This window comes from Triticum aestivum, chromosome 2A (genome assembly GCF_018294505.1).
Source record: "Triticum aestivum cultivar Chinese Spring chromosome 2A, IWGSC CS RefSeq v2.1, whole genome shotgun sequence".
Taxonomy (NCBI): Eukaryota; Viridiplantae; Streptophyta; class Magnoliopsida; order Poales; family Poaceae; genus Triticum; species Triticum aestivum.
In genome coordinates this window covers 743,526,612-743,543,637 of record NC_057797.1, presented here as the reverse complement: position 1 = coordinate 743,543,637, position 17,026 = coordinate 743,526,612, and the positions used below count along the sequence as shown (strand labels likewise).

At 41.3% G+C, this 17,026-nt stretch overlaps 1 protein-coding gene across 1 annotated transcript; it reads left to right on the top strand.

Annotated features, from left to right (window-relative positions):
- Nucleotides 1-5,130: 5,130 nt before the first annotated feature.
- On the top strand, nt 5,131-15,138 carry LOC123186359 (protein IRON-RELATED TRANSCRIPTION FACTOR 2). The gene is made up of 3 exons (XM_044598136.1): nt 5,131-5,478; nt 5,577-5,921; nt 14,815-15,138. The coding sequence occupies exons 1-3, from the start codon at nt 5,158-5,160 to the stop codon at nt 14,908-14,910; spliced, it is 762 nt and encodes a 253-aa protein (XP_044454071.1). The 5' UTR covers nt 5,131-5,157; the 3' UTR covers nt 14,911-15,138.
- Nucleotides 15,139-17,026: the final 1,888 nt, after the last annotated feature.

Genomic DNA, 17,026 nt, shown 5'->3' with positions numbered 1-17,026 from the left:
AATGAGCAATTTTTTTGGAAATAGTCGTCCCTATAGCAGCTAGCTCACTATAGTGTCGTGCGAATGGGCAGACACATATGTGAACTCTACTATGGTAAACGGCAGCACCTTGCCACAGCGAGCGGCAAATATGTGGTCCTCAATTGCGCTCCAACCAATGATCCTTGCTAAACGGCGACACCTTGCCACAACGAGCGGCAAATTCAGCGGTTCGAGCGGCAAATAGTTGCTCCCTCCATTTCACATTCTCAATGATGGCAGATCTTCGAAGCCCAATGGGCCGACCCTGTAGGACATGCATACAGATCCAAAGGAAAAATATTAAGCCTTATACGATCTAAATAGAGACCATGGCATCAGGTGGACTAGAAGTAGTGCACCAGGACCCATTTCCAAACCTTTAAGGCAGGCCAGGTCACATAGCACCATGCCCATGTCCTGTTCGACTTTGATGAATGATCGATTGGCATCTGTTGCTGATTCGTTTGGCCGATTCGAGGACGTCCCAATTGAATAATTCTCCATAGACGCAACTCGAAGGCCTCTTCCCCACGCGGCCGTTAGAAGTAGGGCTGGATTATCGAGCTACTCGTTCAACTCATTATCATTATGCTCGTTATCATTAATCTCATTAATATTAATAGGCCAAAACCAGCTAAAGGAGTTACTCATTATCATTATGCTCGTTATCATTAATCTCATTAATATTAATATGCCGCCACTGCTAGGTAGGCTGGCGAAATTAACAAGCTAAAGGAGTTACTCCCGAAACTCGTTTGCTTGCTCATTAAGCTCATTAATCTTATAACAAGCTAAAAACATTGATCAGCTCAAGCTTTTCGTCTAGTCATAGTCAGAGGCCTTGCGAGTCGAGCAGCACACAGTGGAACACCACAACCAGCAACTAGTGCAAAATTTCTCACAGTTCAGGGGCACTAACATCAGACCTTCGTTGCGATGTAGCAAGACGTTCAATTCAGACACTTTGGAAGAGATGAAGCATGGCAGGTGTAGGCGCCAGCAAGAGCGATAAAGCTCGGCGGCACGAGCCGGCACGCAGCGGGCGCGTGCCCGCGCGTCTACAGCGCGTGGCGTCACCATGCCGACACCCGCGCTACGTGCACGCACACCCATACGCTGCCGTACCTTGAAAACGTATAGCACAGGGATTAAGATACTCCATAGCAGGTGCAAATGGAATCCTTCGTTGTTTGGCGTGTTGTCACTAATTTTTTACACGAATGACCATCACACCTTTTCCACTTACTGGATAAATTACACCAGCTCAGGACACAAGGAAAACGAAATTTTCAGATAAAACTAAAAGCACATCGAAGTCGTTGTACCTCATTTTTCTCGAAATGTCTAGAAAAAAAACCGCAGAAGACCAAAAATACTCAGGCTAGACAAACTTTATAAATATGAGACGACCATCCAACCGTGTACCTTAAATGTCCAGACACATTTCAAATGTACTTGAACAAACTGTAATTTTTTATTTAAAGCAGGCCGAATTCAACAAATTTTTGACATATTTCATTAAACAAAAGCGAATATGACAGTTTTTTAACATAGCAAAAGTTAATCTAGTCTAAATCTTCGTTGGCGTCCATGTTCCAAGTACTTGTTGATCCCACGCCTGCCTTGAGCTTCTTTGCCATTCTATTTATAAAGAAGAGAGGGAGCAGACGAAAATAATTGACATTTTGATGGGCGCAATGTTGTTGGACTGCAAATGTAATTGTTCTCATGACTGGTATCCATTAGTTAACACTACATTAGGACAGTGTCTAGGTGGTATTATTTCCATTGTTAGTGAGGTTGGTTTTCCAACCAAAATAATCTCTCAGCAGTCTGGTTCACATATAAGTGGCATGCATTTTGGATATACCGTCAGTTTGATTTCTAAAGTTGTGAATTCCTATGTCATTTTAACGTTGGTTTAGGCTGGGTGTGAACTTGATGAAATTCTATCGCCTTGGCGCAACATGTAAATCAATAATATTTCATTTATTCAAAATATATTATTTTAAATACTCAGACTACAAGAATGCCATATGAAAAAAAAAATACTACTTAGACTATAAACCTTAAAATCATAGCCCTAGATTTGTCTCCTAATTTTTTTGTAAATATTTTTTCGGGGTTTATACTACCATAGTAGAAATTGATGATCACAGTTGTACCTGAAAGAACTACTTCCAGCAAAAGAGAAAAACTAATTACATCAATATCTAAAACATCATATTTTTTTAAATCGGAGGGAGTAGAATCTGGCCAATCATGTCGACGTAGAGTCAAGCGAATATTAGGCCGACACCTGGAAAGGCGTATGTGTTTTTTATGGGAAGATCGAGAAAATTAAATAACCAGGCAAGTTGGTGAAGGCACAGAGAGGGTGCCGCGAGAGGACGAGCTTGTACTACATGAAATCTAAAGTTGGCACATAAACCATGCATTGAATGCGTAACGTACAGACCCGAGAAAAAAATATTTGCACATACAGCACATGAGAAGGAATGAGATGGGTGCATAGGGGATGAATGGTGGACATTTATCTTGATTAATTTACAAATCATGGCGGTGATATCATCGGCAATGAATGGTCGGATAAGGTGATATCACCGCGCTTCACCACATTTAGCAGCACAAATTCGCATAAACTCTCTCAATTTGAATCATATCCAATTTTGTATTCAGCTATAAAATCTATTGCAATTGTTAGACTATAGGTGTTGAATGACAGAGAGATGGCACTGTCTTCTATCATAGGGTTTGAAATCATGTAAGAGGGGGTTCACATATCATATCTTTCTAGTATTTTCTTCTGAAACATGAATGAAAGTTGAGATGCGGCTCAAGCTCCCTATTGAGACTTTAAAAAGGGTGCTACAAGATATACACATATTTATATAACTATCCTACAAAACCAGCTGAGACAAGGTGTAGGCCTACGTGTTTGAAAAGTGGCCACATGAACAAAGCACAAGCAATTCAAATTAACATAACAAGTGAGGAAATAAATATTGAAAGAATGATTTCTTGATCACAAGCTGGAATTTTATATAGGGAAGGCTAGAATCTAGTGGTCCTATTACGTTAGAAGTGGTCCCAAGAAATATCCATTCGTACTCTTTTGGGGTTTTGTTTAAGGAATCTACAGTTGGCTTCCCAAAATATTTCTGTTGGTCTAGTCCATACCGTTATTACTTCAATAATTTCCAATTCATCTAATATTATTTGATATTGTATATGTATAAAACAAAATAAAGATTGGTTGAAGCGTTTGTGTTGCCACCATAGAGGCCGCCTAGGCTAGTACCAACTACTTGCCAGTACACACAAAAAAGTTTGTACAAGATTGGAGAACAATAAACTACAGACTCTTCCGGTTTATCAAAAACGAACCATAAGAAATGTTTATTGACCCATGGTTCAGCTGAACCTTGACTATCTGTCTTTTTTCATGTGGACATAGGAGCTAGTTTTGTAGGCTATTGCGGCTTAGCATATTTTTAATCCCGCCTAGCACACGAACTAATGCAAAACACATAGGCAATAACATAAAAAAATACTTCAAATTTAAGAAGATTTGTTTTGCTTACATTGTGCATGTTTGTGTCTTATATATACATGCATGCAAATTTCCAAGAAGAACTCATATGTTTTGTGTGCTGTGAAAAAAAACCATGCTCCAAAAAAAAATTGGATACTTTGCACGTGGCATGGATTTTGAGTGGAACATAATCGACATCTACAGTCTCGAAACATGAAACTGTTGGTTCAGCAAATCTTCTCACCCAAAACGATTTGCATCAAGAATAATGTAAAACCCTTTGCTTTGTTTGCATTGTTGGATCATATATAGTGGTTTCGGGCTACTGCAATAATTAATAAGACATTTTTATGTGTTCCGCATCATCGGAAGGTATGTGTCCCTCACTTGTTATGTTTGCATACTCCTAAAAGAATCATACTCCCTCCGTCTAGGTGCATTAGGCATCCGAGAAGGTGCATCGCAACCTAGCCGTGAAGAGATTGGGCTAGAACAAAAATTGAATCGTAGAGGAAGCCAATCACATCATTTCTTTCTCAACTGAAGACGTGCTATTGATTAGGAGATTCCTTCAAATCCCAATAGAGTGCTGCAGAAATTGCATGGATTAGTCCTCCAATTAATAGATATGGTCTAATTAATATGCATTCAACTAGTACTACTGTTTCGCGCCTTAGCGTTTTAGGATTATTTGATTTCTGTTAGATGCCTAATGCACCGAGACTGAGGAGTAGTGGTTATCTCTAGCAATTAATTCTTAGTGTTATCTCTAGCAATTAATGTTTGCATACTCCTAAAAATATAGAAAAGTGTGAAGAGAAAACCCTTAAATAAAAGAAATAAAACTTATTGTCGTTTCTCTCCCTTCAAACTCATACTTCATCCTAGGTGGCATTGCTAAGATGACACCATTGTATGTGCCCTAAGAAAACATCACTTTCATAAGCCTCCACGTCATAAATAGAGATGTCAAGAAAAAACATGCTAGACAATAGTTTATTTCTTAGCATAATCGGTAGCAGTTAGTATTTTGCATGGCTACAATATTTGTGGTCATTAAAATTTGAGTATAAAATATGTGACTAAAAGATAACTAGTAGTACGATGGAGAAAAAACGTCTTCTATAAGTGATAAGAGGATTTTGTGGGAAAGCTAAACTGAGGTTTTGTAGCTGTCCTTTTCCCATTCCGTCTCTTCTTCCAAGTGATCAAGAATCATACTGGTTAAGAGGATTTCGAATTTAGATTTAGTATTAAAATAGTACTGCATGACATCTCTAATCAAAATACTTAATAATGGGAGGTCTATTGTAGTACCGAAACTACATCATCTCTCGCTCTATAAATATAAGCCAATGACTTTGGAACTGGCTACTCCATTGGGCCTATATATGATTGATAGTCAATTTTAATCATCACAGCAAAAATTGGATTAGGGATTCAGGATATCTTTCTCCACTACTAGTAGCTTTTTTTTTTAGAAACTCCACTACTACTACTGGCCGCTACTTCTGGTCGCTACAAAGAATATTGCCAAGGCTAGGTAGCTAGCTAGTACGTTCCATCTGCAGCCTTCCAAAAATACTGCCCAACTGCCTGTGATGGATCACCACCTATACGGGGACCCGTCCGCGAACAGCTTCTCTCCGCTGGAGGCGCAGATCTTCTCCGGCCAGCTGCCACCGTCACCGCCGTGGCCGAATCTCGACGTTGACCTCGACCTGGACCTCGACGTTCTCGAGGACGACATCGTCCGCGAGCTCTCCGGGAGGCCGGCAAACGCGGCATCGTCAGGCTCCGGCTCCGGCGGGCCCGGCTCCCACAAGAAGCTCAGTCACAACGCGTACGAGCGCGACCGCCGGAAGCAGCTCAACGAGCTCTACCTCTCTCTCCGTTCCCTCCTCCCGGACACCGACCACACTGTAAGCTATAGCTATATCTATAATATTAGTGTCAGGAGAGGTAGCATGAGAGGAATCAAGAGTTCCTGATGTGCCTTTGCTGCCTTGTGGTTCTGCAGAAGAAACTGAGCATTCCGACGACGGTGTGTCGAGCGCTCAAGTACATCCCCGAGCTGCAGAAACAGGTGGAGAATCTGGAGAAGAAGAAAGAAAAACTGGCTAGTGCCAACTGCAAACCAGGGGTACTGAGCGTGAGCGGCAGCATAGCTCCAACTGTGTCCGCTACTTGCCTCAACGACAAGGAAATCATGGTTCAGATCAGCGTGTCAAGAGATACGGATGCTGCTACAGCTCTACCTCTTTCCAGGTGTATCAATGTACTGGAGAACGAAGGACTTCAGCTCATCAGTTCATCGACTTCCTCCACCTTTGGGAACAAAATGTTCTATAACCTCCATCTTCAGGTAAATCTTTTTCTGTTAATACTAATCATAAGGTGGATGCATACACCACACACCACAATCATATACCACCACATAGCATTTACCAGTATTTCTTTTTTGATAAAAGACATCTTGATTCAATTGATGCATCAAGGTGATATAATCGTCCAGCCTTTGCATAGCACGACGCACATAGCATTTACGAGTTACACACATGTTTCTAATATTGGATATTAACTGTAAACTCATATGGTCACGCATGCCTTGTTGTATCTTGTATGCCGTGTTTTATACCTTGGTTATCTGTCAGACTATCATAGTTCTATTTGAAGGTTGCCAAGTTATTCACAGTTCTTCAGAAGAAATTTGGAACCTACCGTACGTACAGTAAGTGATTTACCGGAGGGTCCTACCACGCCGCCTCCGTCCTTACCTGCATGCTTGGAGGGTTGACCACAGACCACTACCACGTACACATAATGTCCATGTGAAATAAAGGGCATTCAATGTGGCAAAATGCCCCTCGGAACTTCTCAGCCAGAGACAAAGGTGGTTTTGAAGGGACCTTTCCCCAGGAAATGATGATGGGGTAGCAGTGGCTCGCCGGGGAACAGAGTAAATGGCCGCCCTCAAGCATATAAACAGACATTAGAGGCGGCTCTAATACACAACTCTCAAGCGGTTTTGAGTTTCGCCTCTAGGAAATAGTCGCTAATAATACTCCTAGTTCCTAGTATTAGAGGCAGTTCTAGAACCGTCTATGATAATTTCCTGCCGCAAGAGGTTTCTAGACAAAAACCACCTCCAATACTTGTGAATTGCATGGGGTATTCTATGATCAATTGCATCCAATAGTATGGTATTATAGGCGGTTTCTACCCTAGAAATGCCTGTATTTTCATTTTAGGGCTGAAAATTAACATATGTTTACAGCTAGCCCTGCATTCCAAATCCACAAGAAAATCATGGTAAACATCCATTGCAAATTCATCATATCACATATACATCCACATCCACATCCACATTCATCTCATAATGCCGCTGCACTTCATAATACGTTCATATCTTTTCAAATGTCTGTGACCAACATATGCAACAAAGTCCTTAGCTAGCTAAAATATATAGAGTAGTAATGAGCAAACAAATAAATAAACATATCTGTTTTGTTGGTAATGTGTTGCCGTTTATTTTGTCGACCAATCACGCCGATGAGGAGAAGAGTCTTGATGTCAGATACTCTTTATTGTGCCCATGTTGTAGAGTCAGTGGCGAATCTTGGAAGAAAATCGAGGGCGGGCTCAAAGTTAACGGGGTGAGAAAAAAAAGCCACTAACTCCTAATTCTTTTGCCCAAAGAAGGTTAAAATTTGCCAGAATTTTTTGAAATATGAAATCTTGTACCCCCAAATTAGCTCAGAATTTTCCAGAGTACTGCTGGGCACACACCAATACAAAAGACTAGAGAAGCAACAACAATGATAGTAATGTTGCTTACTAATGGTATTGCAGAACAACTAGAAACCAATATATAGAAATAGATGCCCAATTATCCAACTGGAAGCCATCTGTCAAAATTAGCATAAGTATTAGCAATATAATGGTATACCAATATATGGCATCAATAAGTGACTACTAACACTTGTAAAACTGAGATATACCTCTAAGAAATCACATTGTACTCACGAGGCAAATGTCCATTGCGATCTTTCATTTTCTGGAATCGTATCATAATTTGATCATCGGGAATACTTTTAAATATCCTTTTCTCGCAATAGCACACCATTAAATCATTGAGCCAATCATCCGATATCTTATTGCGTAAATCAGTTTTAATGATCTTCATTGCTGAAAAAAATCGCTCGACCGAGGAAGTTGCCACTGGAAGAATCAACGTCAACTCGATGAGGCGATATACCAATTGGAAAGTTCTATGTTTTGTTGTTTGAACCATCAACCGAGCAAGGGTAGAAACATCCGAACATCCATTGAATTCATCACTTCTCCTAATATTTGTAAGAAATGTTGGAAGTTGAGTTCTTAGCAACAGCCGTTCAGATTGTGTAAAATCCTCGGCATAAATTTCAGCAAGTCGAATAAGTTTGTCAACATTAAACTTTGAAAAGTTGTTGGTTGGAGTAAGGCAAGACATGCAATCCACTAACTCGGTGTTAACTTCATTGAATCGATGATTCATCTCGGTGAGAGTTGCATCAAGAGCAACATTGAATATGCTAACCTTGAAATAATGATGTCGAGTCACCTTATTCTTGCTGCGAACAGATTGCCCCATAGCTCCAACAAGATCATCCATGTTTGGCACCTCAATGCCATGTTCCTCACAGAAGTTTTTTGCTTGGTCGCATAATGACTCATACCCATTATCCCTCATATTTTGCAAAGCTTCTTTCACATCCAAGATCAAACGCAAGGCTTCAAGAACATCTTGTTTCTTTCTTTGCAAAGCTTGTGATAGCAAATTAGTGATACTCAACAAGTTTATTAAGAATAGCATGATGAACACAAACTAGAAGCATTCCATCTGTATGATCAAACCTGAAGCTCCACCTTGAGAAGTGTGTTTCCGGGCATCGTCGACCACAATTGCAAGCACATCCACCACTGCATTCCACACTGTGTACAGACGAAGTAAGGTTCTAAGATGTGAGCCCCAACGAGTAGCTCCTGGTCTAGCTAGGTTAGTTTCTTGATGTAACCCAGTTCCAGATGATATCTTCTAATTTTCCATCATTTCTATCAAGTTGTCTTGATGCTTTGCAAGCAATGCATCCTTCCTTTTGCAAGATGAACCCACCTGAGTCACTATCAAGGGAAGGTAGTTGAAAAAATCAGCAATAACCGGACAACACTGAGCCACTGTGACAACCACTAACTGCAACTGGTGGGCAAAGCAGTGAACAAAGAAAGCATATGGACTCTCATCACGAATTAGCTTTTGCAAACCGTTGAATTCTCCTCTCATATTTGAAGCCCCGTCGTAACCCTGTCCACGTAGCCTATTAATAGGCAGGCCATGGTACTCCAACACATGGACCAATGCTTCTTTAATTCCGGCAGATGTACAATCTGTGATGTGCTTAATAGCAAGAAATCTCTCCTGAAGCTTCCCGTGATCATCTAAAAATCTGTAAATTTGGGAAGATAAAAGTTAAAAGACAGAAATGAACAATGACTATGCAAATTTGGGAAGCTACAAGTTAAAGACAGAAATTCATATGCATTACCTCAAAATTATTGCCATTTGCTCCTTTATTGAGCAATCTCTAGCCTCATCAATAAGTATCGAGAAATTCTTATCTCCAAGCTCTTCCTTGATGACTTTGGTTACCTCCAATGCACAACATGTAGCAAGGTCCTTTTGAATATCTGGACATATCATAAGTGCATTGCCTTGCCCCTTATCAAATGCATCTTTCACATCCTTATTCTTGTCCTTATACCAGTCCAAGAACTCCCTAAAATTGCCTTTGTTGACGGAATTGGAGGATTCATCATGTCCACGAAAAGCTTCCCCTTGAGCTATGAGATACCTTGCACAATCCAATGATGCAGTCAAGCGGATTTTATATTTTATATCAGCCTCTTTATTGTATACTCGCATTTTGGTAGCCACATTGGCCCTTTGATTGCTGAAATCAACACATAAGCCCACAGCAATGTTGTGGTAACTAGATGGACCACCAACATGTTTCCTAAAATTTCCCAAAGCAGTTTTCCAACGCTTGTAACCATCTACTATAAATACATCATTGCCAAATCTAGCCGCTTGTGATGGATTCTTGAAAAGAAAACAAGGGAAACAAAAGGCAGCCTCCTTTTTCACACTATATTCCAACCAATCAAACTTATCTAGCCATTGTGGTTGAAAGGATCTCCAAATTTTACCATCCAATCCCACTTCAAATTTATGCCCAGTAGCTTTGTTTCTTTGTTTCAACAAATAAGCTCCTCTCACTTCACTTCGAATTTCAGGGGCATAATCTTCTATTGGTATTTGATCAGCCAGATCACCAAAAATCTGACTTGGATGGAATTCCAGTATATGATGCTTTGGTGGTTGGTTTGTGCTCTCATTAGTTGGGGGATTGGTACTCTCATTTGCATGGGGATTAGTGCTCTGATCGACATCGGTTGAGGGATTAGTGCTCTCATTTGTTGGAGTAGGATGAATTATGTTCTCAATAGAGGCTGGTTGAACAACAACATCAACTGGACGAGCATTGGGTTCGGAAACAACAAGGGGAGCATTTGAATTGCTTGCAAACCAGCTGTGCAAAGTTCTTTTTCTCTTCATTTCTACAAACAAGAATAGCGATTAGTACTAGGTTAATCTTATATACACAGCTAGCCATATTGGTTCTCTTTTCTAGTACTTGTACAGTTTAACTAACCACTTTTAACAACTAGCTACCATTAGTTCATTAGCATGAATTAGTAGCCAAATAGGAAACCAAATAGCTAGCTACAAATAACTACAGAGTATAGAACTACAGACTACAGTACAGAATACAACCTTCAGGTTCAGGAGCTGTCGAGTAGAGCAGCGAGCAACAGCCCGATGGCGCAGCAGCTCGGATGGCCTAGGCGCCCAACAATGAACTAAGCCCCCCCTCCTCTAATCCACGGCCACGCTAGGGAGGGCACGGGTCAGATGGAGATGCAGTCTGGCGCCGTTTTGGGGAGGGGAAAATGACCAGATTAGGGGAGAGCAGTCTGGGCGCCGATTTGGGGAGGTGGGCTGGCGGCGGCGGCGCGAAGGAGAGGTCCGACGACCGGCGGCAGCGCGAAGGAGGGGTCCGGCGACCGCCGGCGGCTAGGGGCTAGGGCAGTGTAAATCCAGGCGAGTGAGCAACTGCACGAGATGGTTCTCTGCTCTGGAAATTGATGGGCTGGAAAGGGCTATTGAGTGGCTGGGCTGGGCCTTGAAGTTTCAAACTAGTACTAAAAAAAATTGGCATCGCTGGAGGGCAGGCTCAAGCCTGTTTAAGCCTACCTAGGAGATTCGCCAACTGTGTAGAGCTATATATGCTCAACCATCTGTTATGTGCTGACCCTGATGTCTTCTCAATAATACTCAGATTTCACGTTCCAATGTGACTGTCAGCACTGTCATTGGAATTGAGCTTCAGAGATAAGATATGGGAATTCTTACAGGTCAATGAGTCATACAGGCAGAACACATAGATTTCTAACCGAATAACAACTTACTAAATGTAAAGCATTTCAAATAAATGGCAAACTTACAGATGATGCAGATGACACAAAGGTAGTCTTACTCGAACCGGCGTGAGAATGCGTTTTTGTCCGATTTTTGTGTGTAGAGCAACTAAAATAGAGACATGTCGCCGATGTGGCATTTTAGTTGCACCACACAAAATACTCTTTACATAAAATGATTTGTGTTGTACACCGAAAGGGCACAATAGCAATGAGGTGTGTATGTATCCTTGTTTGCACAAAATAACATTCGCTACACTTAAGAAGCGCACACAGGCATTGCAAAATTAATAGCCATAGTTGCAAAATCAATGTGCATATGCATTATAGAATCTTCTTCGAAAGAGCTGCCGCATACCCACCAGACCTGGTATAATTGGTTGCACCACCTCGCTCCCTTAGGGCGACTGTGGCGGCCACAGTAGGGGCCTCTTCACAGGGTCGGCGACAAGGATTGACAAAGTGGTGCCAGAAAGACTAGATTGAGACTATTATGTCTCAAGGGACAACCCAGTTTTGAGTTGGTTTTGTGTAGAAAACAACCTTAATTGTTTCTTATTTTACAAAAACCGTCTTGGCAGTGTCTAGATATTCATGATGGATTTCTACAATAATAGTTATGGATGCCACTGTTAGGCTTTTTGCCGACCAAGACTAAGTAAAAGTTGGTTGGATAATTTTTATTGTCCAGCACTAGTAGAAAACGGAGTTTTATCACCGGTTCGTAAGGGTCTTTGGTGCCGGTTCTGCAACCGGCACTAAAGAGTGGAGACTAAAAGCCTCCCCTTTAGTACCGGCTAGGCACCAACCGGCACTAAAGGCCCACCACGTGGCGTGAGCTCGCGCCGTGGTATGGGGGACCTTTAGTACCGGTTGGTGTTACCAACCGGTACTAAAGGTGTTTTTTTGGAAAAAAATTCTAAAAATTTTGGAAAAAATTTTGATTTTTTTTGATTTCTAATTTTCTAAATTATTTGATGATTTAGTCTCTAATCACCCATCTTAACTTATCAAGTGTGGATCACTCATTCCAAATTGTCTAACTTCCTGGCCGGTCACCCATCCACTCACTCCCCCAGTCTGAGCACGCTTAACTTCGTAGTTCTATTCCCCTACTTTCCAAGTCTACACTTGTTGTTTTCCTAACAAATGTAAGATGTCAATCCTATTAACCTTCAGCAGATTAGCTTGAGCATTAGGTCACACATTTCACCGTTTGAGTTTGAAATTATTATTCTAAAAAACAGTAATTATGTAGTAACACTAATATTTTTTTGAATAAGTTTGACCCCAGTTTGACCATAGTTTAACCAGATTTGAAAAAAATCAAAAAATTGAAATAATTATTTAGTAACACTAATATTCTTGAATAATTATGTAGTAACATTAATACTTCTTGAATAAGTAGTTTGACCATAGTTTGACCAGATTTAACCAAAAAAACTAAAATTTGAGCATATCTTTTTTTTCTTTTGGAATTTGAGTATTCTAAAAAATTGCAAATAGGCTGTAGGCTGTCAAAATCGGATGCGGATTTTCGTGCTGAACATTTTGATATATTATACGTTTTTTCCGACATCGTATGCAAAAGTTATGGCCGTTTTACTTTTTCATAACACTTCTTGCAAAACATGTCCAAATTTAAGTTTTTTAATTTTCCTAACTAGTAGATGTAGTAATATAACTAGATCTTGAAGAATTTTATTTTTTGAATTTTTTATCATTTTCTTTTGTTATTTTCAAAACTGAAATGGCGATACACAAGGGGAGGGGGTAGAGTTTGAAAATTGCCCTATAGTCCCGGTTTGTGTCTCCAACCGGGACTTTAGTCCCGGTTCGTGGCACGAACCGGTACTAAAGGTTAGCCCTTTAGTACCGGTTGGTGCCACGAACCGGCACTAAAGGTGATCGTGGGGCCCCGACCTGACGCCAGCCTGCCACCACCCCTTTAGTACCGGTTCATGGCACGAACCGCTACTAAAGGTTCAACATGAACCTGCATTAATGCATAGCCATTTGAACCGGCACTAATGGTACCATTAGTACCGGGCCAAAATCGAACCGGGACTAATGTGTCTCACATTATGTCCTTTATCTACTAGTGCAACTTCAGGTTGATCCCATGTTCATTTATCAGAGGGACCAACGTAAGGAAGCCCACACAGTTTTCTTTCGAAACAGAAACCAAATCCATATTTATTTATTATTTCAAGAACAGTGCAACCAATATTGTAAATGCATGGGATATTTGACAAATACATTGTGGGTTTACACTTTCATCTTTCAAACATACGATTGAAAAAGCCTTATTAATTTTTAAAATCGGTATATGGGTTTTACAAAGTTGAAAGTAAAGAATAACCATATCATAGATCACCACACATGACACATAGTTATTATTTATTTCTCTTAAAAGTGTCATACCAAATCGTAAAGATACGTTTTGCATCACTTTAGAAGTTACGTACTACTTGGAAACCAAATTATTAACACCATGAAATGTGGACTTATTTTAGATAAAATGAAATTTAGAATTTAGGAGCATGTTTTATGCATTTTGGTAGATTTCCAAAACATAAGTCATGAAGAGAGGCTTTTTTGAGAGACTCCGTAAATCACCCATATGTTGTAGAGGTGATACGTGAGGCCCTTTAGGTTCTCTAGAGGTATAGTATCATGCTCGTTTTCTAGTACTTTCAGTCTGCCGTGATACCTTTTCTTTAACTATTTTCGAGATGATGTATACTGGCCAACTCAGAAATAACAATATCTTTATCGCCTTTAGCAAATAAAATATGTTAATAGGTGTAACTATTGTGCAGTACTGAATAGCAAGCCAATTCAAACTCAAAAGAAAAAAACATGCCAATAGAGTTTTTATTAATGTACTGTCCTGATATGTGAAACATGCATGACTTCTTCACGCACACATGATTTAAATAATCAGGAAATATTTGACTGGTTTGTGGGAATATCCAATTCGGCTCCCGAGCTCATCTACACCCTATAAATAGTAAATTCAAAATAGATACTATAAAATTTAAACAAAATTATGGTGAAAGATACTTGAGTGCGTGATGTTCGTGTCAAGTATGAGAGCATTCAGACATCCGAGTAATAAAAATCAGGTCCGAGCAGTGCACAAATAGTAAATATTTTTATAGACCCCAAATTTATCTTTTTTTGTTGAGAGCTACCCAGATGTCCAAATGCTCTGGAATTTGGCACGGACATCACGCTCTCAAGCATCTTTCACCACAAAAAAAACCGAAAATTTTGAATTATACTACTCCCTCCATTCCTTGATATAAGGTGTATAGATTTTTGAGAAAAAATCCAAAATATAAGGTGTATTGCGTTGCATCACTTATTTGGATAATTTTTTTAGAAATTTGATTACATTACTTTATATCAGACAAGCTCCTCTATTTTCTCATGTCAATTAGTCAAGTGAAATCTCGCCCAGTACTTGTGAAATTTTCCCTCCACGTGTGTTTTTTAATTTCCGTGCCAAAAACTATACACCCTATATTTAGGAACAGAGTGAGTACTATTTTAAATGAATCTACGTCCTTGTGTGTGTTGCTTCTGTGTTAAAATCTACACTTACATGTATCAGAAATAGTTGCTTTTGCTATCAGGGGCCTAACCATTTCATCTCACCATTTTTGTTGAGACAGAGAAGTCAAGGAGCACTAAACATGGAGTGCCCATCGTTTTGTGACAAATTGGAACAAGCCATCATGGAAGCAGCGGGACTATATCTGCAGCACTAGAGGATTATTGTTCTTAACTATCATAAATAAAGATTCCTTAAATAGCTATGAGATGCCTGTAGCATGGGTGCTGCGTAGTGGGTGTCCCATATAAGTTTGTATGTGGCGTTGGTGATTATTGATTGTATATGCTTGAGTAAGTACCTTTTGTCATGTATGAATGTATCTAATACATGGAGGTGAGTTCGATAGGATAAAACAAACAAAAGAAATAAATATGACGTGTATTTGGGAGTAATTGCATCTGCAAGACTTAAATTAAACCCTTTCTTGCGAAAATGCCAAAACCCATATATTAAAACCAACCATCTATTACAGGACCATTCTTCAAATGTAAAAGGACACTTGTCTATGCCACGCCGTGAGCAAAACTAGATGCCGCTTGTACTGTAAAGTATGAATGGAGTCTCTAGAGGTTCGCTTAGAAGGAATAAAGAGACAAGCAACTTCAAGCATTCGGGGCCTCCTAGAATTTGCTTGTCTTTTTATAAAAAAAGTTTTTTTTTGACAAAGGGTAAATTTTATTGGTTTAAAATGGAGCATCAAGCGAATACAAATATAATGAGCGCACACCCGGTCTCTGCATAACTAAGATGCACACAGCCAACATCAACGCACACATATAAAAAAACACGCCAATAAATAGCAAAGTCAAATAAGACCAAAGCTATGCACAGGCGATAAAAAAACACAAAAGCGATCAGATCGGTGATCAGCAAACTAAATCGGTGACTGTATCCGCACCAACCATCTCATGACATCACACGACCGACGAGATTCTTCAACAGCAACGCCTTCAGGAAGGGACTGGCGCTCAAGCGCCGCCGTCACTGGATCCAACCATCCAAGGTCAGAATCTAGGTTTTGACCCTAAATAACCTGAACGAGCATATCTGAGCAATGCCTTCAAGAAGGTAACGATGTAAAAGCATCGCCATTGCCAGGTATAACCAACTCGGGTCAGACCTAGGCTTTCACCCTGGAGCTCAAGACCAGGTGCTCAAGCAGCACCACTATCGACATCATATGTGTTGTCACAACCACTTTTTCACGATCCCAGCAGTTGCATGCGATGTGCTCAGGTGCTGCACAACCAATCCCTTTGCGTCAAGGCGCCGTCCATAGTTTTTATCTCCCCGCCGAAGTAAACCACCGGATCTTGAGAGAGCACCCTTAGAAAGACCTTTCGGTGATCACCGCGCTTCACAAAAAGTCTACTGCCGCATGTCGGGGTGGTCGCCACAATGATCGACACCACCACCGTCCCACCTAGCCGAAGAGAGCCCTGCCCATGCCTGTCGGGGTGTCATTGCCCGAACTGAAGCACAAAAGGCATATTACCGTCGTCGGTCTGCGAAGAACCTATGATGGCCACCAAAATCCGCAGTTCGGTGACGGATCGGCCGACGCTGGCATGGTCAGGCCGGATCCAAGCGAGGGGTTGGCGCGTCCTGGTGCTCCTCTCTGCGGCTAAGTACGTCCTTGTGCGAGGCACCGGCAGATGTAATAGCCGAGAGCAGGCTGCTGGATCACGTTCACATACAACACAAGGAAGCAGTGACCAGTAACTTAGATTGCATCCATCTGAACATGTTTTGGACATGCAAACAGCATGTGTTGGATCCATCCATCTGAGCACGTTTTGGACATGCAAACCGCCCAGGCTGGACCCATCTGCTATGGCTGTTGTCACCGGGTCTTTTGACCGAGCAAGAGCATGCCGCAACCGCCGTCATCCGTAGATCCAATAGCCATTGCCGAGGCTCCGCTCCCGCCGCTGCACGCGCCGCCATCCACGGATCCGACGGCCGCCGTCGGGGCTCCGTCTCTGGCCGATCCAATCTGCATAAGGATCCACCAACCGCCGTCTTGCCGCCAGAACAGAGAGAGGCCCCGCCGCCGCCGCCACCGCACAGACTTTGTCTGGCGCTGGCCTCCGGCAGCGGCAAGGGGGGGAGGAACCGGTGACGGGGTTAAAGGTGTGGTGGATCGATCGCCGCCCATGTCGCCTAGGTTAGGCGATGCAGGGGCCCGTTCAGTTATGACACTATGTATATGCATGGTACGAAAAGCACAGACTACGCAAGCGTCTCGCACACTTTGAGGAACAAACTTC

Excerpts from the sequence above, each read along its gene's own strand:
- LOC123186359 (XM_044598136.1), top strand. The coding sequence starts at position 5,158 with ATGGATCACCACCTATACGGGGACCCGTCCGCGAACAGCTTCTCTCCG. Across the intron at positions 5,479-5,576 it reads TCCCGGACACCGACCACACT|AAGAAACTGAGCATTCCGAC; the intron begins GTAAGCTATAGC and ends GTGGTTCTGCAG. Across the intron at positions 5,922-14,814 it reads TCTATAACCTCCATCTTCAG|AGAAGTCAAGGAGCACTAAA; the intron begins GTAAATCTTTTT and ends TTGTTGAGACAG.